The sequence below is a fragment of the Phaseolus vulgaris genome, chromosome 9, assembly GCF_000499845.2.
Source record: "Phaseolus vulgaris cultivar G19833 chromosome 9, P. vulgaris v2.0, whole genome shotgun sequence".
NCBI lineage: Eukaryota > Viridiplantae > Streptophyta > Magnoliopsida > Fabales > Fabaceae > Phaseolus > Phaseolus vulgaris.
This window is the reverse complement of record NC_023751.2, coordinates 35977975-36004528: the sequence shown is the minus strand read 5'-3', so window position 1 is coordinate 36004528 and position 26554 is coordinate 35977975. Positions and strand designations below refer to the sequence as shown.

The 26554-nt window shown below is 31.7% G+C and overlaps 2 protein-coding genes across 4 annotated transcripts; one reads left to right on the top strand and one right to left on the bottom strand.

Moving 5' to 3' along the window:
- Positions 1-1892: 1892 nt before the first annotated feature.
- Positions 1893-17624, bottom strand: LOC137821360 (ankyrin repeat-containing protein NPR4-like). 3 transcript variants are annotated; one of them, XM_068625915.1, is made up of 6 exons: positions 17248-17624; positions 14683-14798; positions 14063-14492; positions 10376-10525; positions 9053-9471; positions 1893-2524 (listed from the first exon to the last, which is right to left on the bottom strand). In XM_068625915.1, exons 2-6 carry the CDS (start codon positions 14746-14748, stop codon positions 1934-1936), a joined length of 1656 nt encoding a protein of 551 aa, XP_068482016.1. In that variant the 5' UTR covers positions 14749-14798; positions 17248-17624; the 3' UTR covers positions 1893-1933. The 3 variants fall into 3 exon arrangements, with proteins under 3 accessions (XP_068482016.1, XP_068482015.1, XP_068482017.1); XM_068625914.1 differs by having other exon boundaries at positions 14063-14527; positions 17248-17582; XM_068625916.1 differs by having other exon boundaries at positions 14063-14553; positions 17248-17568.
- A 3978-nt stretch (positions 17625-21602) lies between these two features.
- Positions 21603-23592, top strand: LOC137823041 (UPF0481 protein At3g47200-like). The gene has a single exon (XM_068628145.1). The coding sequence runs from the start codon at positions 21793-21795 to the stop codon at positions 23272-23274; it is 1482 nt and encodes a 493-aa protein (XP_068484246.1). The 5' UTR covers positions 21603-21792; the 3' UTR covers positions 23275-23592.
- Positions 23593-26554: the final 2962 nt, after the last annotated feature.

Below are 26554 nucleotides of genomic sequence, written 5' to 3'. Positions count from 1 at the left end.
AAGTTGAAGGTATAAGAAGTTGGAATGACAACATATGTGAATCACGTATGAATTGAAAAAATATTGATTTGAATGAGAACTATCTCAATTCACAATGAAGAGTTAAGGAATCCACTTCTAAGAACAAGGAATAATAAATTAATATGAAAAGAATTTGAGCTTTACAACATGATTTTTAAGAGGTTCTAGTCTTACAAGTATATTAATTTGATTACTTTAAGTTTGTCATTGTTTATAAATATATAATTTTTTTGCTAAAAAAAATTAATGTGGAAAGATAAGGGAAACACAAACCTACATAAAAGATTTACTAAGATTTTCAACATGTCACGATTCTGGATTGAGTGATAAAAAATCATGTAAAAATGTACGTAGATTATACACTACAAGAAAATTATGAAAACCAATTTTAGAGATAAAAAATAATTAGTTACGTAGTGACTAAATTAGATATCATTTTAGAGATTAAAAAAAAAATTAGTTTCTATTACTGTTAAATAGTTTCTAAATTAATATCTAATTAGCTACCAAGGTTTTAACTACCAATTATTTAGATTCTAAATTTGGTAGCAAAAGCATTGGTAGGTAATTAGATATCAATTTAGAAATCATTTAACAATAATAAAAACTAATTTAAAAACCAATTTTTTTTTGTAGTCTCTGTAATGTTCTCTAATTTAGTCAATATAATAACTAATTATTTTTTATCTCTCAAATTAGTTTTTATTTAATGATTTTCTTGTAGTGATAATAATTTGAAGATGCTACACACAGTAAAAACATACACTTTATACTTCAATAAACTAATATGTTAATCATATTTAATTTATTTTTTAATTTAAAATATTATTATGTTATTATAATGGTTTGTCAAGTATATGTATTTTTTATTTTGTAGGTGTTAAAGAAATTTTTTCTTAATTTGAAATATTTAGAAATAGAGAAGCGAAATCATGAGTTGACGAGGAGGAGATTCTCCCCAAGACATGATTTTTTTTTTTATCAGCAATGAATAAATAAAATTAAAGGGGATACTTGAGGGGTATCCCAACCCATATACAGTAACCACAAGTGGACTTTCTATATCATCTACAAAAGAAACTCTCCTTTATGGTTGGAGCAGAACAACCATAAAGTGAGAAAAACGTACCCAAAAATAGAACCAACAAGTTACCTCAAAGCAACATTCAACTTTACCGAAACACCCAGAACCGAGGCCACCTACATTCACCTCGCCACACGACAAGTTACCCATGCAGGGAATAACTCGCCATGTAGCTTACTCTGGTGAGCACTAAGTGCCACGAGGAACACAATCTCTGCAAAATCGCCTGCCGCCAATGCTACTCGCCATGTATGCTCCTGACCTAAAGAAACCCCGCTCTCGACGAGGATCCACTCGGGAAACCCCTCGTCGACGGGCGAGTTGTTCCCTTCATCTCATTGCTCATGTCCCCAAGACATGAATAATGAGTCAATTCCCAAAACAACAGTTTTCATTTCCATCTGGGAAATATTTTCCATATATCATATTCACCAAAGTTGATAAAAAAAAGTAAGAGAAGTAGAAGGATGATATTTGGTAGTATTAAATTTCTCTTAAATTTATATAAATTTACAAAATTGATGCCAAACTTGAAAAAACTTTTTTTTTTAATTTTTGTAATCCTTTTCGTTATTGATATTTACTGTTTTAATTTTATCAACTATATATAAATAGTCAAAGTAAGTTTGTATACACCATGAACTTAAACTATAAAAAAAACAGATATTTCAATTATTATTTAATTGAACAAAATAAATATTTTTTTAAAGTAATTAACACAAGGTCTGAATTCCTCAGCCTTAAAAAATTCATTATTATTTGGAGAAGAATTCATACACCATACGACTACAGGGTAAGCTATGTACATATGAACAACTTGGCAAGGATTTATTTTCCAGGCCAAAAGAGAGACATACAAAGATAAGAAGAACGGATAATATCTGACCATAGTGGTTTGAACAAGGGTATTGGCAGAAACGAAAGCACGAAAATAGAAAATGGAACCCTGGTTAAACCATGAGAAAATGTTATGTAAAAAGCAGCACTGAACGATATCATCATGGTTGTGATGGAGATGATTTGTGTGACCATACCAAAGAGTAACTTGTAAGGGAGGGATTTGAAACATTCATCCTCTGCATAACTTGAAATGAGGATGGACAAGAACATTAGTATGGAGGCTGATGCTGATATCAGAGCACATGCAACTGATAGTGAGAATACCAGGAATGCTTGTTCCTGCAAATAGTTGGGATTTCCTGATTTTTTATTGTTGCCACCAGGAACCATAAACGTAGCAGTGAAAACTCCTGTGGTTATGAGTGTAGATACAAGCATGCAATTAATAGCTGTGCTCTTTGTCCATGATTCTGCCTTTGTTAATAGTTCTTTATGCTCCTCAGCAAATATTTCACGAGGAGTCTTGCCTTCAGCATTTTTCTTCTCTATATTTACCAGCAGCATTATTTTCTTCACCTCCTGCAATATCAAACTACAATGTTTTTTTACTATGTAAAAGTATAATGTCATACTATATATGATAAGTGTTTTTAGTCCTGAAAGTAGGTCATGATTGATTTCTCAAATTAAACCATATTTAATGACAATGTGATCGATTCTAGTGAAGATGTTTATTATGGCAAGTATGGACTTGAATAAATCATAAATACACTAAAAGCAATTTTTCCTATTTTTATTGGTGTTGGATTCTATACAATGTTTGAATTTTATTGTATAATTTATCTATTTTTTGCTGGTTTTTTTTTCTTCGATGTTGTTGTGTTATATGTTTTGTAGTGGAGGAGGTAACTATCCTTTCTATCTCAAAACGACTGGTACAAATGTGTGTCGTTGGTTTTTTGCTCAAATAAAGGTTTGGAATTTGGGTCTGGACTTCGACTTGATGAAATTTTCAAGTTTTGAATCTTTTGTTTATATTATATTGACTTGTATTGTGTTTGGATTTGGATTGTTAGGTTTTATTGAAAAAACATCATGGTTAAAGGTGGAATGTGTTATACAAACTAAATGGATAAAAATCATGAAATAGAAATTAATTTTTAGAGACGAAAATAATTAGTTACAACAGTAACTAAATTAGAGACCATTTTAGAAATTAAATAAAAAATTGGTTTTTAAATTAGTTTATATAATTATTAAATAATTTTTAAATTGGTATCTAATTAGCAATCAGGGTTTTAACTACCAATTATTTAATTTCTAAATTTGGTCTCTAAAACCTTGGTTGCTAATTAGATACCAATTTAGAAACTATTTAACAATAATAAAAACTAATTTAGAAACCAACTTTTTATTTAGTTTCTAAAATGGTCTCTAATTTAGTTACTATTGCAACTAATTATTTTGGTATTTAAAAATTGGTTTCTATTTCATGATTTTCTTGTAGTGTTCTATTATCAGGTTTACTTGTATACGGATTGGAGCATTCCTTAAATGATCAAATATTTATTCTATTCCTTTTGTTGATAAAAAAACTCAATGATCAAATATTTATTCCATTCCTTTTCTGATAAAAAAAACTGTATGCTTGTTTATGCCTATGCTTGTTAGATCGGAAGTATATGCTTCTAAGTGTTTCTGGTTTGTGCAGCAATTCCTATGGATTATGCAGAAACAATTCCTCTGGATCATGTAGCAAAATTTTCAGGTTCATATTCTTTCTAGAGTAATTATGGTTTGTAATTATAAACTAGCAAGATTTGGATTGTTAGGTTTTATTGAAAAAACATCATGGTTAAATGTGGAATGTGTTATACAAACTAAATGATCATTCCACTACAAAAAATTATGAAATAGAAACCAATTTTTAGAAACGAAAATAATTAGTTACAATAGTAACTAAATTAGAGACCATTTTAGAAATTAAATAAAAAATTGGTTTCTAAATTAGTTTTTATTATTGTTAAATAATTTTTAAATTGGTATCTAATTAGCAACCAAGGTTTTAACTACCAATTATTTAGTTTCTAAATTTGGTCTCTAAAACCTTGGTTGTTAATTAGATACCAATTTAGAAATTATTTAACAATAATAAAAACCAATTTTTTATTTAGTTTCTAAAATGGTCTTTAATTTAGGTACTATTGCAACTAATTATTTTGGTATCTAAAAAGTAGTTTCTATTTCATGATTTTCTTGTAGTGTTCTATTATCAGGTTTACTTGTATACGGAATTGAGCATTCCTTAAATGATCAAATATTTATTCTATTCCTTTTGTTGATAAAAAAACTCAATGATCAAATATTTATTCCATTCCTTTTGCTGATAAAAAAACACTATATGCTTGTTAATGTTGATGCTTGTTAGATCGGAAGTATATGTAAAACAAGCAATCACTCACTCACACTTAAATTCTCTCTAAAAGAAACACTCTTCTTTGTAATTCTCTCTATTGTATTTCTTTCTGTGGTGCATCTTACAAATGATAGAGCATCCTTTTTATAGGCTTTAGTAAGCTCTTCTAGAAAGATCTACATTATGACCTTAAAATCCCACTAACAACATAATTAAAATCCCACTTACAACTTTTGACCTTTCACCTATCCAAACCCTCATTCTATAATATTCTAGTAACTTCTAATTTTAAAACCCACAAACTAACATTTAAAGTTTATTCAACAAAACTCCCCCATAAACTTAAATGTTTCTACCATCCATCATGCCAATCATCTTCTTGTATTTGTCGAAAAAGACTTTCGGTAGCGGTTTTGTGAAGATATCAGCAACTTGATCTTGACTTGCCACATGCACCAATTCCACACTTCCTTTCTTCACATGATCACGAATAAAGTGAAAACGAACGTCAATGTGTTTGCTTCTTTCATGGTTCACTGGGTTCTTTGCCAACTCAATTGCTGATTTGTTGTCAACTTGAATCACAGTTGCATCTAGTTGCTTTAGCTCCATCTTACTCAACAAGTTTCTCAGCCATATCGCATGACATACACACCAAGATGCTGCCACATATTCAGCTTCACACGTTGATAGCGTCACGATCGGTTGCTTCTTTGAAAGCCAAGAAAATGCTGTGTTGCCCATAAAGAATACATATCCCGATGTACTTTTCCAATCATCTATGTCTCCACACCAATCACTGTCAGAGTAACCCACCAACTTGTAATCTTCTGCTTTTGAGTAGAACAATCCAAGTGATACAGTACCTTGGATGTACCGTAGGACTCGCTTCAACGCCTTCCAATGTGAGTAAACTGGTTCCTCCATGAATCGACTTATGATGCCGACACTTAATGAAAGATCCGGTCTCGTGCATGTGAGATAACGAAGGCTTCCTACCAAACTCCGGTATCTACTTGCATCGACACGTTCTCCTCCATCGAACTTTGAGAGTTTTGCACCTGGTTCCATTGGTATTGATACTAGGTTGCAATTTTCCATCTTGTACTTCTTCAAAATCTCTTTTGCATATGTCTCCAGTGATACAAAAATACCCGTCTCTTTTTGTCTAACCTCCAAGCCAAGGAAAAACTTCATCAATCCCAAATCTGTCATCTCAAATTCCCGTCTCATTGTGCCCTTAAACTCTTCTATCATCTCATTATTGTTACCCATAAAAATGAGATCATCAACATAAAGAGCAACAAATATCATGTTACCTCCATTGTTCTTTGCGTAAAGAGCATGCTCGTAAGGACATTGCTTGAACCCGTTCTCCTTGAAGTATGTATCGATACGAGTATTCCATGTCCGCGGTGCTTGCTTCAACCCGTAAAGTGCCTTTTTCAATTTTAGCACCTTCTTCTCCTCTCCGATTTTCATGTACCCAGGTGGTTGTTTGATGTAGACTTCTTTTTCAAGCACACCATTCAAGAATGCCGACTTGACATCCATTTGAAATATCGGCCATTGAAATTGAGCCGCTTGGGAAATGAGCAATCGAATTGTCTCCATTCTTACAACGGGAGCAAACACCTCATCGTAGTCAATTCCCTCCTTTTGTTTGTATCCCTTCGCAACGAGTCGCGCCTTGTACCTCTCTATCTCGCCTTGAGCATTCATCTTTTTCTTGAATATCCACTTCACACCAATGGGCTGACTTCCCTCTGGCAATTCTGTTAGCTCCCATGTGTTGTTGCGGTCAATCGCTTTAATCTCCTCATCCATGGCAGTTTGCCACTTCTTGTCTCGCACCGCCTCTTCAAAGCTGATATTTTCTGCATCTGCCAAAAGACATACTAGGTGTACCTCATTTGTCGAATCATACAAATCATGCAAACTTCGAATTTTAGGTTGTCGTGGTTCATCTTCATCATCGGTTGTTTCGAAATTTATACTTGTCGGTGATGATTCTCCAACTTCAATCATAACCTCTGAAGAATTTTTCCAATCCCACTCGCTTGCTTCATTTATTTGCACATCACGACTCACCGTCACCTTCTTGCTTATTGGATCAAGTAGCTTGTACCCTTTTGTCTTTTCATCATATCCAATAAAAACATACCTTTTGCTTTTGTCTTCGAGCTTCGTTCTTCGTTGATCTGGTACGTGTGCATAAGCCACACTACCAAACACTTTGAGATGAGAAACTGTTGGCTTTTGTCCGCTCCATGCCTCTTGTGGTGTTTGACCATCTAACTTCACATGTGGACATCGATTTTGCACATAGATGGCGTATTGCACAGCTTCCGCCCAAAATTCCTTTGGCATCTTTTTGCTCTTAAGCATTGATCGAACCATGTCGAGAATGGTCCGATTCTTCCTCTCGGCCACACCATTTTGTTGAGGAGTGTATGGTGCAGTTAGAAATCGCCTTATGCCTTGCTCCTCGCAATACTCCATGAAAACCGTTGAAGTATACTCGCCACCTCTATCAGATCGTACAACTTTGATCTGTTTATCAGTTGTCCTCTCCATCATCACCTTGAACTTTTTGAACACCTCAAATGCCTCGAATTTTTCTTTCAGAAAGTAAACCCAAGTTTTCCGTGAGAAATCATCAATGAAGGTAATGAAATACCTTTTACCGCTGAAGGACTCTGGAGTAATTGGTCCACATATGTCGGTATGAATCAATTCGAGAGGTTGCTTAGCCCAATATTGAGCCTTCTTTGGAAACGAGGTTCTCACATTCTTGCTGAGCACACATTCTTCACAAAATTTTCCCTCGTAGTCCATGTTGGATAGCCCGTGCACCATATTCTTCTTCGCTAACTCTTTTAGTCCACCATGATGTAGGTGACCAAAACGGAGATGCCACAACAATGCCTTATCTTCTATGTTGACTTGCAAACATTTTTCTCGTATGCTTCTCAAATTCAGCTTGTACATCCGATTTCTTGCCATCTCGATTCGAGCAACCAAACGCCCTTGCTTGTTCTTCAAGTGTAGGAGTCGATCTTTCAAAAATATCGAGTAACCTTTCTCCGTGAGTTGCCCCATACTCAAAATGTTGGTCTTGAGGTCTGGTACGTAATAAACATCTTGGAGTGACCCAATTAAGCCATCCTTTTGTAAGTAGCAAACCGTACCTCGGCCTTTGACCTCCACCTTTGATGCATCTCCAAATGACACATGACCATCTTCAATCTTTTGCATATCTTTGAATAGGTACTTGTGACCGCACATATGGTTGCTTGCTCCTGAGTCGAGGTACCACAGAGTGTCATTGTTAATGTTGACTTCATCTTGAGCCATCAAGAGAACACCTTCATTTGTTTCGACTTCCAAGGCTAGGTTGGTTGTTTCTTATATCTTTATATCAGCACGACAATCTTTTGCACAATGCCCCACTTTACCACAATTGTAACATTTGTCAGAGTTACAATCCTTCGCATAGTGACCATATTTGTGACATTTGTAGCACTCGATGTTGGAATAATTCGATCGGCCGCCTCTTCCTCTACCACGTCCTCTTCCACGCCAATTTGGTTGGCTAGAATGTTCCTTCTCCTTATAGTACCCTTCAAGGTTGCTGCCTTTTCCACCACGACCGTTTCCACGACTTCCATGACCACGCCCTCTATATTGAGAATTTTGATGATAGAGTACCTTTTCGTCTTTGATTGACGCCTTGGTTTGAAGTGCTTGCTCGAGTGTTTCCTCCTTCTTCTTCTTCTTTCGTTGCTCGTGTGCCTCGAGAGAACCGGCGAGCTCGTCGACTGTGAGCGTCGCAAGGTCCTTTGACTCTTCTATCGCGCACACAATACTCCCAAAATTGTCTGTTAATGTTCTCAAAATCTTCTCCACAACTCGTGCATCGGTCAGAGTTTCACCGTTTCGGTTGAGTTGATTCACCACAGCCTGTACACGCGTGATGTAGTCAGATACACTTTCTGACTCCATCATCTTCATGTTCTCCAACTCGCCACGCAAAGTTTGTAGACGCACTTGCTTAACTCGGTCAGCTCCTTTGAACACCTTCTCCAATATGTCCCATGCTTCCTTTGAAGTGGACGCACCAGCAATCTTCTCAAAAATTGCCTCATCAACAACTCTATACAACATGTACAAAGCTGCCTTATCTTTCGATCGCGTCTCTTTCAACGCCTTGGTTTGAGTCGCCGTATAACCCGTGGTATTTGTTGGTTCTTCACAACCTTCTTCGACCACCTCCCATGAATCCTGAGAACCGAGAAGAGCTTTCATTTGAATGCTCCAGTTGTCATATCTGGTCGCCTTCGTTAACCGTGGTAGCAACAACATAATTAAAATCCCACTTACAACTTTTGACCTTTCACCTATCCAAACCCTCATTCTATAATATTCTAGTAACTTCTAATTTTAAAATCCACAAACTAACATTTAAAGTTTATTCAACAGTATTGCTTCTAAGTGTTTCTGGTTTGTGCAGCAATTCCTATGGATTATGCAGCAACAATTCCTCTGGATCATGTAGCAAAATTTTCAGGTTCATATTCTTTCTAGAGTAATTATAAACTACCATGCATGGTTTAAGTTTGAAACCAAAATTGAAAGAGAAAGATCAATATATGCATAATATAGGATCATATAATCTTGTATGAATATACCTGGAACCATAGTAATTCATGTGTCATTTGAAGAGCTGCTCCGGAAATTAAGCTGAGTTTGTCTGGAGGTGACAACATAGCAGCATAATGCAATATGTTGTTTCCTTCATCGTCTTCAAAAGTTGCTATGAAATCTTTGATTGAGCCTAGTTCGTGTATTAGACAATAGATGGTTGAATGGCGGTGAAGAACAGCAATGTGAATTATGCTTCGGTTTTTATGATCCACTTCCCATAATAAATCAGGGTAAGATCTCATAAGTGTAGCTAAAAATTCAAAATTTCCAACTTTTGTAGCATCAAATGTTATTTGTGATGGTTGACTTATGAAAGTCCTCAACTGTGTTTCATCGTAATCTTGTTGTAGAAGCATGTTCCAAAGACACTCAACAAGTTGGACGAATGGAGTTGCCTTCATGCCTGTTTCTCGTAATTAATGACTGTCATTAGTTATAATGATGAGACACATATGTTTAATTTTGTGTTTTTAGATTTTAAAACTAGTTTTTATTCATTAATTTTGAATAAAAGTTTTTGAAAATAAGTTGAAAGATATCTTGATTGATAATTCTAATTTTAAAACTGTTTTAGATTTGAGAAAATGAAAATGGGTGGAAAGTTTTGTCTTCTTCAACAGATGAAGAACTTTTCAGTTTTTAGCTTTTAAAAACAAGTTTTGAAAAATTAAACGAAAGAAACTGAACTAAAAAAATATAAAAATATAAAAATTTAATAAGAACACAACTTAAAAATATATAAATTTATAAAAGATTTATAATTTAATTAAACTTAAAATTTTTTAAAAAAAAGTTTATCTTTGATCGTTTTCGTGTATCTGGAATACAAAAGCCAAAAAAACATAGGAAAATGGTCGAGCTGCTAAAAAAACATTTCTTTAAATATGAGTTGAATTATTATTATTATTATTATTATTTTTATTTATAGGTTTATTTTTCTTACATGTCTATTCTTTTTCAATATGCATAGTTTCTGAATTAAATTTCAAAAGTTTTTTTAAAGAAAATTGTCAATAGTTTAATAAAATTTTATATTATAACTCAAATTGTGAAATCTAAAATACAAAATATAGCTTATAACTTCAACATATTTATTTTTTTTATAAATTTTAATAATGATATAAGTTAAATTATAAAAAAATATTTGTTATAAATTTGAATTATATAAGAATAAATATTTACACATGAATTGTTATAAGAATTTGCAAAGGCAGTGGCTATAGAGGGTATGAAAAGCAGTATAAGGAGAATATGAAGCCAGTACCCTAGTTTTCCATGTAGGTAACACAGTGATTGTAAGAACTTACTAGAGTTCAAAATCTGGTTTGGAAGATACCATTGATCACCAACACTAAAACCACAAGTCTTTCGAGCCAAGAGATGCAAGCCTGTGTCGTTGTTCTCATCCCTCGCCACTGCCAGCATCGAGCGTTCTTGTAGAATTTGCAAAGCAATATCTGCAAAATTTTCCAAATTTGTTAGCTAGGAAGGTAATTGCTGCATGGTATATTACTAAAAGTGTCTGTGAAAACTTTGATTGATTCTGTGTTTCTAGCCTAAGAGATTATAACCTGAGTGATTAGCATGTGGTCCTCATGAATGTTTTTGTGGTCATATATATATATATAATCTTGTCCATCCTCAAAATTCAGTAAAGATGAATATATTTTTTTTATCAGTAAAGAATGAAATTAAATTAAGAGGGATACAAACCCTTTTACATAAACCAAACCACATTAAGAATCTCCAAGAATAAAGAGATGAACAAAGACCCCAGAAGCAATAGAAAGATAATGTTTGCTGCATAAGCTAAACATTCCTATTTCAACTAGCACCGTGCTCATATTGGAATACTATAAGCACTGCAAACTGCAACTACAAAACCACCAAAATACACCAAAATATTGGTTATCTCCACCACCTCAATGACATTCCTTCTACTCAGCTTGCAGTGACACGATTGTAGCACTTGTTACAGAATTAATCACTTCAACGCAGCATCTTCCATTCGCTCCTCTTTGGACTTTGGTTTCCCCTTGTTTGTTCCTTTTAAGCTCACTTTTATCAGAAACCAACTTCCTACTTGCCAAGGTCCATCTCGCACTTAGATTGGTTGGAGTTTACAACTTCGACTTACATCCCCCAACATGTCTGAATCCCCACCACAACCTCTACTGCTACCATCCACATGTGAAACCACTAGTTGATCAGCAAACACACTTAGGGATTTCCACAACAACCAAAACACCACATAAAAAACACAGTTTTTGTTTCCTGCAAAAAGAACCTTGAACCAGCATACACCCTGCCTCCATTGGTCTGTTAAAAGACACATCAAAACAGAATCTTCCATCATGTCCTTAACATTCCTTTTGACTCCCTTGCATACAAGTACATATGTCTTTTCCATCTTGCACCAGCTGCAGGCCGTGACAAACCCACCAACACCTCCAACCAACTATAAATCCAGTATAGGTCGTAGTCTTAAAACTCTTGGCATCTGGGAGTCCTAATTATAACTTCTAATGCAAAGCATTGGATTAAGAATCCAGTCTATGAAAGAATAAGTACAGGAATGCACCTTGTGCTTCATCCAAAGCCAGGATTTGAATTGAGCCTTCTGAAACACCTCCTCCGCATCTACTAGCCTTGTTTTGAATACAATCAGGTTCCTTTGGTCCCAGATACACCTAATAACAGATGCCCAAATACCTTTCCATACCAGGTTTTGCTTTTTGCTAGCATTACTCAGATAAAAACTCATAAAGTGCATATTTAAATCATTCTGTTGAACAAAAGAGATACCTATCCATTTGAAGCACAAGGACCATACCCATTGTGCGTATTTACACTCCAAGAAGATATGTTGACAAGACTCCTCCTTAAGCTGACACATTGCACATATCGTAGATTCCATCATCACCCCTCTCCTACTCAAACTCACCCTTGTTGGGATTCTATCCAACAGCACTCTCCAAGCTGTCACGATCACATTTGGGAATGTCTTAGTCTTCCAAAGGAGATTAAACACATCGGATTGGGTTCTACGAGACTGCTTGGCAAGGCACTCATAAGCAGAATTCACAGAAAAAAGGTCTGGTTCTTCCTTCCCCCACACCTGCACATCCACGTCATTCCTTCTCATTAGTGCCCCTAATAGCCATGTAAAGAGGTCTGCTTCCAGTGAAGATTCCCACTCAAATTTGGCACGCCTCCATGTCAGCCTCCATCTCCAATTCGAATTAATCCACACACCAACTTCACCCACTATTTGCCCCTGGTTTAAGGATAGAGAGAACAGTCTAGGAAACAAGGATTTGAGATCAGAGCTCCCAACCCACACCTCCTCCCAGAACTTTATTTTGCCTCCACACCCTAGTTTCCAGCTTAGTTCTTCTTGAAACCGTCATTTTCCTCCTCCCTCCTTGCACACTTTATAGAGATCTTTCCACCACCAAGATTGGAGTTTGACTAGTGTATGGACGCTTCCAGGCTCCAACCCATACTTTGAGTCCAATAACTCCTTCCACCTTCCTTCCTCTTAAGAGATACAGTGTCATCTCCATTTAGCTAGGAGAGCATGATTTAACTTTCGTATTTCTCTTAAACCCAATCCCCCCTCTTCTTTAGGTTTGCACACATCTTCCCAACTAACCCAGCAAATTGGCTTGCTTTCTTTCCCCCAACCCCACAAGAATCTCCTTTGGATAGAGGTAATCCTCTTACAGACTGAGTCAGGGGCTTTGAAAAGGGAGAGATAATACAAAGATATAGTAGATATGATAGAGTTGATAAGACAAATTCTCCCTGTCATGGATAAAAATTTCTCTTTCCACACACCGAGATTCGCTTTTAACTTATATTCACTGATCTAACTGAATTCCTGAAAGTTCAATGTATTCTTCTACTTTAGTCAACATTAAAAGTTGAACATACTTTGAAAATGGCATGTGACTAAGAAACATTAATTCATGCTCAACAAGTCTGGTCTCTCTGTTACAAATGGATTGGCATTTAACATCAGGAGGTGTCACTTTGAGAATTTCCACTTTGGAAAGGCGCGGCTGTTGTGAGAAGTATCTGGGATCAAGGAACTGTGTTGTTTATAAGCAAGGAGAATAAATCTTTTATATGGCACAACTTAAAATCTGACTTATAATACACGAGCAAGGGGCAGAATACATGTTAGGAGTGGTGGAAAATGCTTGAGTAGATATAATACTGCTTGTGTAGGCTGCAAAGTTATGTGCACTTCCAGAGTCATCAAGGGACCTGTAGGAGCCGTAAGTGAGGGTCTTAGGAAGAGATCCTCGCTGGAAATCAAGTTAGAGTTTGACAAAAACGTGTCTGTGCAGAGGGAAGTCTTGAAGTAGTTATGACAGCTTGCATAGTGTACAACGATGAGGTAGGAGCTCTCCTAAAATGTTTCTTTAATTTTATTTATTCTTAACTGATAAAAAAATAGACAATGATTCAGTTGGAAAATGCATTACAAGTTTGGAAACTGAGTTCATTTGAAGCAATTTTGAAGTAGCTTTCACGTTTTAGAAATGATTGGACGTAAGGGAAGGAGTATGAATCTGCATTTCAAACTACCAAAACTGAACTTGGATTTTGTTTCATATTTTAAGAGAAGTTTGAGTGACAAATTGAAAATACAAGAGAAAAAATATTTAACTTTGGTATAAATTTGGTATTCGACTGTTAAATAAGAAATAAATTCAGGATGAGTTTTATGACACACACGTGTTATATATATAGGTGACAAATCAAAATAAATAAGAACACTGTAACAAATCTGAATCATATAATTATACACAGTTGACCAAGACAAAAGTTGAGTAATTGGTTATATGATACTTAACAAGTTGCGTATTATTTTTTAATCTTGATTGTTTATGATCCAATATGTTTATGTGCATAGGGAGATATTTATCAAAAAAGCATGTAAACTTTGATGAATCAATAGGAAGAAGTAAGGAAAATGAACTCACCATACAATTCAGATTTTATGCAGCGGAAGAACAGCATGGTGAAGTCATCTTCTTCCAAAATGTTGGTAGTGAGAGGGTAGAGAAGCCTTGCCATTTCACCTTTTCTCAGCAAGACAGCCATATAAAGAGGAGTGGCTTCTTCTCCACCCCTGATTTTGGGTAGGTCTTCATTTTGTTTGATCAACATAGCAGCCATTTCCATGTTTCCAGATGCAGCAGCATAGCAAAACGCTGTGTTTCCATTGAAATTTCGCAGTTCCAGGTCAGGTAGGTCAAGTAATTTAACCAATTGATTCGCAAAGTGAACATGGTTTGTTCCTGCCACAACATGAAGAAGTGTACCCCATTCCTTTGTTATGGCAGCGTTCAACAGACTACTGTCTTCTTCTATCATGCGTCTGGCTTCATTCCAATCACCTCTCATTGCTACCTTATAAAGGGGTACACATTTCTGTAAGTATTCCCCTGAAGAAATTGCAGTTCCAAATTTCCTTCAGTTCAACAAAGCATAAGGATATTGTAAAATATGTGGATGCTGTAATGTTGCATATTGCACCTTCGAAAAGAACTATGAATTGTGCATGAACAAAAATATATATAGAGAGAGAGAGAGCAAGTACTCCTATCTTGCAGTATGTGACGAGAAGGGTGTGGAAGTTGATCAGCTGAAGCAATCTGAACCACATGTGCTTGTGGTGATGACGATGCTGGGTTCGCGTTTACTGTGTCCATGTTTCTGTAAAACCAACATCAAGTCTTTAAACTTATAAGGAAACATTTTAGGGTGTGTTCTTCAAGATATACTAGTTTTGGAGAGGAAGAAAGGTATAAAAAAAAGAAACGAAAAGATTTATTTTTCTTGTTTTCATTTTTTCATTTTCAATTTTTAATAATAATTGTTTCCAATCAGATTTTTGTTAAGAATTCGCAAAAAAAAATGTATGTACACATATTTAAAAACAAAATGAAAACAGAAAGCAACAAAAATTAAGTAAAGGATTCTTTCTTTTCATTTTTTTAGCTAAATGACCTAACATTAACCTTTGAACATAACCTTCATGTTCATCAGATAACCTTACTTCTCAATTTTATAATCATGAATTGTGTTTTATGAAATTCAGACACGTCTCTTAAATGAATGACGTATCCGTGTTGAACACACGTATGAATAATGACATTCGTAAGATACTCGTATGACACATATTCGTGAAGTGTCCAATTCAAAATATATTTGTTGAATATCTGACAATTCTAACACAATTTTAAAACGAAAAAATACATTAATTTTTAAAAAATTCAAATTTATTGTATAAATTTTTATTATGATTATAAAAATAAGAAACAAATTATTTTGAATCAGTCATGAAAAACATATTTCTATTAAAAAAGCTGAAACATACTTGTGTACATAAATTTTTATTATTAATTTATAATTATATAATACATTACAATAAAATCATCAAATAGAAACCAATTTTTAAAGATTAAAATAATTAGTTTCAATAGTAACTAATCTAAATTAGTTTCTATTATTGTTAAAAAATTATAAATTGGTATCTAATTAGCAACCAAGTTTTAACTACCAATTATTTAGATTATAAATTTGGTAGCAAAAACTTTGGTTGCTAATTAGATACCAATTTAGAAACCATTTAACAATAATAGAAACTAATTTAGAAACCAAAAATTTATTTAGTCCCTAAAATAGTCTCTAATTTAGTCGCTATAGCCAATTAATTATTTTTTATTTTTGTGTGTTAATATTTATAATACATAGCTTGTGTTTTAATGAAAAACTTCCTACATAGAAAAGGTCACCCAAAAGGATATTCTTTGAAGTAACATTCATCATAGGGGTACTTCACTTTCTACAATGTTAGTGCCGACATCTAAAGGCAGTAGTCTCTCTACCTGGTGTTGTGTTTCTTGAGTCTTTCTTAGTGGGGTGCCAATTGTAATATGAAGTTCTGTTTTTTGGGGGAAAGAGATCTAGATTTATAAGGATGTGTACTTACTTTTCTTTTGAACTTATTTATGTTTTTTTTATATGAGCTGGGACATTTCAAATGTTTTATTCTCTTATTTATATTTTAGTTATTGATAATAAACAAAAACTGAAAGTAGAATGATTGGTAGAATTGAAGTTGAAACGAGGAAGATATTTGGTGTAGTGAGGCATCCTTTTCAGGGGACAGGTTAGGTCACACTAATTATGGGGGCGGCTCTCACGCTTCTCTCTTTCTTTCATTATATTAATAATTCCTCAATTTTTATATAACATTTATTCTTAAAGGAAGAAAAAAAAAGTATAATGGAAGAAAATAATATTGCAATTAATCCACTTTACTCCTAATACTATTATAAATGCGAGTCATTATCATCTTTTGCTTCAAATTTTTAAACATTGACCCAACAAAACATTGATCCAAACATAAGGTTACTCTTCCCAGTAAGAATTTCAAAATCAAAACTTATCATATTCATTCAGTATTCCACATATACCTGAACCTGAACGTATTTTAAGTCTCTGCAAATCTTCTCTTATGCTAGTTTGCCTCTTAACCAAAGTTAGTTTCATGAGAAAACCAGTATAATAATTTTTTATCAGTAATAAATAAATAAAATTAAGAGATACTCAGAAGTATTCTAACCCTTATATAGAACCAGAGTATTACACCCCTTATAGATTATAACATCTAAACTTATAGCTTTACAACTCCAAAAACAGTTCCAAAAAGATGCTTAAACAAAACTGTATCAGCACTAAAACTACCCTACCTAAAGAGAGGCAAAGCATAAGAAGAAGCTAAAAAAGAAAGTATCCACAAGAGGCACCAAATGGTAATAAAAACTAACTTTCTATATTATAGATTGAATGAGAAAAACAGATATATGCCTGAAAAGATACAAATGGTAAGGTATAATAGAAGCTGGTTCTGATAAATTAGGATTCAAATTTTCTTACTAAGAAAGAAAGGCACTTGCCTTTGATTAGTATCCACCTAGGCCTGTGCCTCAAACCAAAGAAAAACTCTTGTAAAAAACAAAAGGGGAAGAGAAGTGATGAACCCCAAAAAAATTAGAAGGAATGGTTTTGAAACTCTTCAAAATATATATAAGCAAGGCCATTCAGGAATGGAAGTTTGAGATATAGAAGAACAAGAATTAGAGAAAAGAATACGAACCAGATTTTGAAGAGACAGAATTAAGAGCTGGAGCAAGGAAATAGAGACACCACTTTGTGTATCTTTACATTCTTCATGGTTTCCACAGAGACTGTTTAAACGAAGCTTTTGCAGATTGAATGTGTAAGTGGGTGTGTGTGACCTTAATCATCCTATGATTCAAAACCAGATTGCTGTGTTTGGTGAAAAACATTAATTTATTTATGAATCAGGAGCAACATGACAATTCGAAAGACTCAAAATAAAACAATATTCGAAAATTCTCATGATGCTGTGTGATTGTCGACCGTCCATGAATATAATACAGTGACAGACAAAACCAAAGTAAAGTGGACTCCTCCCACTATTAACCCAAATATATTAATATTTCACCTTCTGCTTATCATTAATTCACACTCTTCCCTTTTTGTCCAAATTGAAACTCTTCCACAAATTATGCATTAATTTCTTAAGCCACACATTTTATCCCTTATTAATAATATAAATAAAAAATTATTTAAATACAAAAATCAGTAAATAAACACCAATTTTAAAAATAAAAATAACTAATTATTATATTAGCTAAATTAAATATTAATTTTAATTTAAAAATAAAAAAAATTAATATTTAAATTGATTTTTATTATTAATAAATAATTTAGAAATTTGTATCTAGTTATCAATATTATTTAGATTATAATGTTAGTAACTAACTAATTAAATATCAAATTTACTTATTAATAATAAAAATTAATTTAAATACTAGAAATTTTTATAAAAAAATTATAAAAAAATTCATATTAGATAAAAATAAATAATATCTAATTTAATTAATATAAAAATTAACTATTTTTTATCTTTAAAATTAAATTTTATTTAATAATTTTATTATAATGCATAACCAAGCTACCTCAAAGCTTATTTAGTTTCCTTATGAGATAAAAGTTTTGTTTAAATAAAACAGATTTGTTCTGTAGTATAACTTATTTTATTAGTTTACAGTGTTGTTTTATATGCTATTTAAAGAAGTGTTTTAAATTTTGATCTTCATTTGTGTAAAAGTCACAATGAGATATTTTTGTATAATCAATGATGTGGAATTTCAGATTCCAATTAATCATATACTTTCCCTTTTGCCTTCTACAAATTTCAACTTATGTTATATAAGGTTTTTGAAAAGGTAAAATAATTGTGAAGCCATAGCAGCCTCGATTTTTGTACCTTATTGAGAGGATAAGGTTGTTTGTGTTCCATGAATTGAGGTTAATAATTGAAGATGACAGTTGTTAAGTTATGTATTGGGGCCCACAAATGACTTTATCAAAAGAAGAGTGTAACCTTTTACGTCACCTTGCATGCGTAGCTTCTCTACATTTTCACGTCACTAATACTATTTTAACCTAATTATCTACTAAGTGTAGTTTAGTTCAATTTTTTTTGTAAAAAATAATTCTTAACTAAATATAAAAATTATATGTAATTTGACTCGATATGCTTTGAACATTAAAAGAAATAAGAAGCAAATCAAACTAATATTTTTGCAATTTAATTTTTTGATTTTTTATTCTAAATTATCGTTTTTATTTTGCTTTTTTAAGTGTATATTTTTTTCACATTTCAAAGTTATTTGTAGGTAAACTTGTTCTCCATCTCTTTCATATGGTATACATACTAAGTTATTAATCTGATCCATATCTATAGAAAAAATATAATTTTTAGAGAAGTTGAAGTTATTTGTCTGCATGTTTTTGGAATAAATAATCATTTTTCAAAAATAATTATTTGTCAACCCTATATATAACAAGATACTTTTTTTAAATTGATTTGTCCTAACTCTCGTGAGTAATTATCATTCATATTCATATAATACACTAGTCAACATAAATAACAAAATAAGTATAAGAGGAAATAGAATTTGACACAAATTGTATTTTTTTTGTGAACTTGCAGTTTTATAACTTGTATTATAATTATTTTATTATTAAAATTATAATTATTTTATTTATATTTTATTATTTTGATTATTATTAATATAGTAATAATATTAATAGTAGTAATAATAAAAATAATATAATTAAATTATTAAATCATTATTATTATAATAATAATAAAAATAATTATTATTATTAAAATAATAATAATAATAATCACAATAATAATAATAATAATAACAATAATAATAATAATAAATAATATTAACATTAATAAATATTAATACTAACATTAATAATAATAATAACAACAACCTTAATAATTATAATTGAATTGAATTATTCACTAAAAAATATTTAATTTTAATTATTAAATTTAATTTCGTTAACATCAATTTAGCAATTGAATTTCTCATCAACTTTTTGTTGTTGAATTGGTCTTCAGAAATTAGGGTGACCAAACCTTCTACGACCAGAATAACAATTGATTTTTTTTTTGTCACAAATTTTATAATCGATGAAAAAAGTAGTTGATAAGTAATTGGCAACTAGGGTGTTTGACACAAATTGTGTTTAGTCGTTATTTCGATCGCAACTCATTTTAATGATATTTTTTTCACTTTAAGGATCCATTTTGATGGTCACTAAAAGATATTTTTTTATGATTATCAATTACTTAAATCAATTTTTCATATTTTTTTTTAAGATTTGATTTTTAACCATCCAATTAAAAATATGTTTAGAAGACAAAAAAAAATATTACATTTCCATTTAGGTCGCTTCTAAATATACATTATTCATACATTCCTTATATCTAATTTCATTCTCAAATAAAAAAATTTATCCTCAGTTTTTCCCCACAGTCCAAGATACTTAAATGATATGTGTTAATACTCGATTTTGTCTGCATAAATAAATTTTATTTATAAAAAAGTTAAAGACAAAAACTTTAAACTTATGGAAACTTAAGGGTTGGCTCCTTAAGCCGACCCCAAAAAAAATAATAAAAAATTAAAAAATCTTAAAATGATAAATTTTTTCATATTAGTAAAAATTTAAGAAAATGGTATTTTTTATTTAGTCCTTTTTAATAAATACATGTTAAAAAATTGTTATTTTGAACCTAGCCCATTCATGAAGTCCAAGCTTTTAAAAAAAAAAAAACACCTAACATTTCCTCTCCACACCTCCCAATCAACTTTTTACACGTCCCTCAATCCATTTAGCTTTTTCAGTTAGAGACTCCACTATTACCTTTGGTAACCCCTCACATTTACTTTTTCTCCCCTTGCGGATTCCCACATTCACCTCACACTTTCACCTTTTTGTTCCTCTCATACCACATCGTGTTCCTGTTTTAAATTTGTGTCTTCTCCATCACATTAACACACTGCACATATTTGTGCAGACAAGGCATTAAAAAAGAGTGAATTCAAGTATTGCTTTTGCCATTCACATGCGTGTGGAAGTCTACATTGTTTAGTTTAATTTGTTGAGTTATCAATGTGCGTGTGGGATTCACGTCATAAAAATGGGGTCACTGTTTTTACATTTTTTTGTTTTTCCATGCATTAGTTGCTTTTTTGTCCCTAATGTTAATATCACCACCTTAATCACTTCTGCTATTTGCATCATGCTTCTTATATCAGCACCACATTTACTAAAACGGGCATGAAATCATTTGACCAGCCCAGAAGATTTTCTAGTTACCACTTGCGCTTTTAATATCCGCACCAACTTTTTTAAGAAAAGCCTGGACCCATACTGTCCCACCGTTCTAATTTTCCCACGCTTTTTTATCTACACCACCACACTTTTGCTACCTGCCACCCTTTTTATTTTATACACTCATCAACTCTTGTTTTCTAATTTTTTTATTTAATTATCCCGTTTACAACTAGACAATTTCTTCTTGCATCCCTACGTTTTTATTCATGCACCCCCACAATGTTATGTAAAGACAAACCTATTCCTATTATTTTCAAAAAACCCTAAAATGCACACAACACCCACACTCTACTCTTTCATCATCCTTTGCATAGACTTCACATTGACAGACTACATTGCTCTCTCAATGGTGGTGCTACTCCATCTCTTAAGATAAGAAGACGTTTCTTTTGGTGATAATCGATGGTGTTTCCAATGACTTGGTGGTAGTTCGGTAGTTTCTCTTTACGGTTCTTGTTCGAAGAAGAAAATAAGTAATTTTTTGTTGGTTTTCAAATCTATAGTTCTATTTTTATTGCGAATTTTCGTTTCCACAGTACATATGTTGTGATTTCATAATGCGTAATGCAAAAAATACATTCCGAATTGACAAATCTGTAATTAAAAAAATGCAGGTGATATTTTTTCAAACAAATAGTGAAATTGAAATTTTAAAAATTGTAGGTGTATAAGAATAAACTCCATTACAACCATTACCAGGTTAGACTGTGCCTACGAAGAGAGGTAGAGGTGAATACTAAATACATACACCTAACATATAGAGAGTTGTGAAGTGTGTGTTTTATTATTTATATTATTAAAGTGGACTTCATCTGAATACAAAAGTTGACCTGCTGCAAGTGAAAAAGGATACAATCTTTCTGTGCAGGACATCAAAACTAGTTCAACTTCTTACTCCGATCATACAATGGCATCTGCAAAACTCATCAGATTGGCCTATCACATGTTCAACACAAGAAAACTTCACAGCACTGCCATTAGAATGAGCTCAAATTGGAGAGATCTTATGAAAAAGGAGTTTGAAAATGGAAACAGTGGAAAGAAAAAACAAGCTCACTACCCAGTTTGCATATACAGAGTTCCATCTAACATACGAAGGGTCGAACCAAAAGCCTACAGACCCAACAACATCTCCATCGGTCCTTGTCACCATGGAGCACCCCACTTGAGAAACATGGAGCCTCTCAAGAAAAGCTTCTATCGCCGCCTCTTCGACAATGATGCAAATGCAGCCAAACTAGACGAGGCTTTTAAGTTACTAGAGAAAGAAGAAACCAATGTTCGAGGATGTTACAACGAGGACATCAAATTGAGCAGTGACGAGTTTCTACAAATGATGCTAGTTGATGGCTCTTTCATTGTTCAGCTCTTGAGGGATCTATCAGTGTGTGAATTCGGAAAAGTCCCCAGTCTCAGCCCATGGATGTTGCCCATCATTCGTCGCGAGATGTTAATGCTTGAAAACCAGCTTCCCATGTTTGTTTTGAAAAAGTTGTTTGAGTTAACTGATGTTGTTTCTGCTCCTTCGGAACCAAATATTGGTCTCAAAGATCTTGCTCTTCGATTCTTTTATCCTTTGTTGCAGGTGGATTCGGAGAATATGCTAGAAAGTAAGAAAACTGATGATGACTTTCACTTCCTCGGTCTTCTTAGGTCAGCCATCAGTCCAAATCTGGAGGGAGAAGAACAGAGAAAATTTCAACCTCACATGATTCGTTCTGTGACGGAGCTGAAAGAGGCTGGTGTGAAGATCAAAGCAGATAAGGGTAAACAATTGCTTGACATAAGCTTTGGGAAAAAATGGGGTTTTCTAACAAGACAACTCACTATTCCTCCTTTGTATATCAATGACCACAGAGGCACTGTGTTTCGTAACATAGTTGCTTTTGAGAACTGTCACAAGGATTTCAAACCCGATGTGACAAGCTACTTGTTTTTCTTCAACGGACTCATAAACTCTGCTGGTGATGTCTCTCTTCTTCATTACAAAGGGGTGCTTCACCATTCTCTTGGCAGCGACAAAACCGTTTCTGAACTAATCAACAACATCACCAAAGAAATTGTTCGGGAAAACACTGAGTCGTACTTGTACAAAGTGGTGAATGAAGCAAACTCATACTTTGTTTCCTTCTATGCGAGAAAAAGAGCTTCCTTAGTGCATCACTATTTAACTAGCTGGGTGGTGGGGGTTTCAACAATTGGTGCGTTCTTCGCTCTTTACTTCACTCTCATTCAGACTGTGTGTTCATTTGCAGAGTCGTTCAAAGTCTTTGAAAACCAAAGCTTTCGATGCGTCTTTGCAGATGCTTTTTGTAAACCATTTCGTCGCTTTCGCCCCAAGGATAGTGAAAGTGAAAATAGTAAAACTGAAGATGCTGCAACAAATTAGAAAGGTGAACACAATTTTAAACCTCTGCAGGAAAATTTGAGATTTTTACAAGGAAGTTCGTTGTGGTGCTGAATAAGATATTTCGGAGTTGCTTGAATTAGTTTTGGTATAATAAGGGTAGAAGTTCATGTAGTGGTCCTGAGAAATCAAAGATTAGCAGTGAGACAAAGAAGCTTCATACTTTCACCTGTGTTTTCAAAACTACTTTTTTCCACCCTTTATTTCGTCATGTTGGTCAATTTTTCTATCTTTGCACACCCATCTTGAACGAGTATATTTTACTATTAGTGTTTTGGTCAATTATCTTTAACTGCTTAACTTTATTTTATTTATTCTTAATGGATAATAAAATATATACCTATCGATTATGTTAATATTTAACATTTTTTTATAGATTCAAAATCTTAATTAAATATAAATCTTAAATATTTAATGTCCTATTTAAATAAAAATATGAAAGGTATAAAAATTTTAAAATATTCAAAATCTTAAATAAATACAAGATCTTAAATATTTAATATTCTATTTAAATAAAAATATAAAATTTATAAAATATTTAAAATCTTAAATAAATATAAATTATGAATATTTAAGGTCCTATTTAAATAAAAATGTAAAATATATAAAATTTATGAAATATTCAAAATTAAAATTGTGTTTCAAACTTCATAAAAAAATAACAAAAAAATTCATTCTACCACAAACAAAACAAGAAGAGTATCGATTCTTCCTTGTATTCAATCATTTTGAAAATTAATCCAAATGAGAATCGATTTTGGTTCACCAACAAAGATACAAAATCAATTATGTGGAGAATACAACAACCCTGAGAATCTATTCTCCCTTTAAGCACAACCCAAGTCAAAATTGATTCTCAGTGCATTGCTTCTTCTCTTTCTCTCACTAATCTCTCTCTATTGAGCTAAATCTTCTTGTGATTCAAGTCCTTCCAGTACCCATGAGAAGAGTTAACTACTAGACCAGACAAGTTCTTTGGTCATATTATCATTTTTATTATACTTATTATTATTAACATAATTTATACATATTAATATAATAATTATTATTAATAATAAAATAAATTATATTCATATTATTAATATTATTCATATTATTAATATTTATTAATATTATTCATATAATTAATATTTATTAATATTATTCATATTATTAATACTAGCGGGAACACAGGCGCTCACACGCCTGTGTATCCGCATTTCTTATTTTTTTCATTTATATATATATATATATATATATATATTTATGTTTAATATTAAAATTTGAATAAATAATATTATTATTTGTACATTTATCTTAATAATATAAGTTTATAGTATATTATAAATAAAAAATGACATTATCATTATTATGTAAAATTATTATACTTGTGTGAATTGGTTTAACCAATGCGAGTAATTGATCATCATTCTAAGTGTTTTATTCTTTACAAATTTTATTTTCTAAGAATGTCACACACATTAACCACTTTTGCAATTCAAAATCGTTCATCTTCTCCAGTATTTTCACTAATATTTTTCTTTCTCTCAAATTTGAAGAGACATTCTTCTTTCTTGAAAAGTAACCACTTTTCAATTCAAAACCGTCTCCAACCTCTATTTCAATTTAAAATTGTTCCTTCACATATATTACATATTTTAGAGAAAATAAGAAATGACAACAATGTCCATAATATAATCAAATATTTATATAAGGATAAAATAGGGAAAAATTAAGAGTTGTTCAAGAGGAGAATCCCCTGTATATATAGGTATAGATATATATATTTTAATTAAATAATTATATTTTTTATCACAATAAATCAAATGTAATATTATTTTAATAATGTGATTCTTAATGAGTAAAGAAATTGAAGTTATTAATTTATAAAATAAACTAAACATCTCTATTGGAAAAAATAAAATAAAATGTATACATTAAAGAAATAGAAAAGCAAAATAAGATAAATAAAAGAGATGAAATATGAAGAAAATTAGCAATTCCATTCTCTGCCCATTAGGTGAGAACAAATAAAATAAAATTTTAAAATTAAAAAACGCTTATTTAATAAAGAAGAATATTAGTTTTAAAACAAAAAAAGTAACTAATTTCTCCACTCACCTACCCATGAGAACAAATAAAATAAAATTTTAAAATATGTGTAGTGGAGAGAGAAAGTGGGGAGTATGTATATATGAGAGAGAAAGTGAGAAGTAGGATACGTGGGTTATGTGTAGTGGAGAATCATAAAATCTCTTTCTTAAATCAATTTTAAAATTCTACAATTTTAATAAAAGAGAATATCAGTTTAAATAAAAAAAAAGTAACATAACAAATCTCCACTCCCCGCTAAAGTAGTTCACAAAATATTACAAATATCTTTAATTTTTTATTTAATAAAGAAGAAGATCTTTAAAATAGAAAAGTAACTAATCAATCTCTCCAGTCTCACCACTCTCTCCACGCTCTTCGCTCTCTCCACTCTCTCCACTCTCCAGTTAAATAATAACAAATAAAATAAATTTTAAAATTATTTTATTAATTTTTGATATTATAAAATGTCCAAATAACCAAAATAAATTAATACAATAAACTATTAAGTAAGGATAAAATGGAAAAAAAATTTAAGAACAGTTAAGAGGGGAATAAGAAATGACACAATGACCATAATACAATAATAAAATTAAATATTAATATAAGGATAAAATTGGAAAAAAAATCAAAAGCAGTTAAGGGGGAATCCCCTTTATATATAGGTATAGATTATTACTAATATTATTAATATTATTACTAATATTATTAATATTATTATTATTATTATTATTAATATTATTATTAACATTATTAATATTATTATTAATATTATTATTATAATTAAAATTATTATAAATATTATCATTAATATTATTATTGTAATTAAAATTATTCTAAATATTATTAATATTATTATTAATATTATTAATATTATTAGTATTATTATTAATATTATTAATATTATTAGTATTAATATTCATATTATTAATATTATATTCATATTATTAATATTATATTCATATTATTAATATTATATTCATATTATTAATATTATATTCATATTATTAATATTATATTAATATTATATTCATATTATTAATATTATATTCATATTATTAATATTATTAATATTATATTCATATTATTAATACTAGCGGGCACACAGGCGTCTCGCGCCTGTGTATCCGCATTTTTTATGTGTTCATTTATATTGTATTTATATTTAATATTAAAATTAAAATAAAAAAAT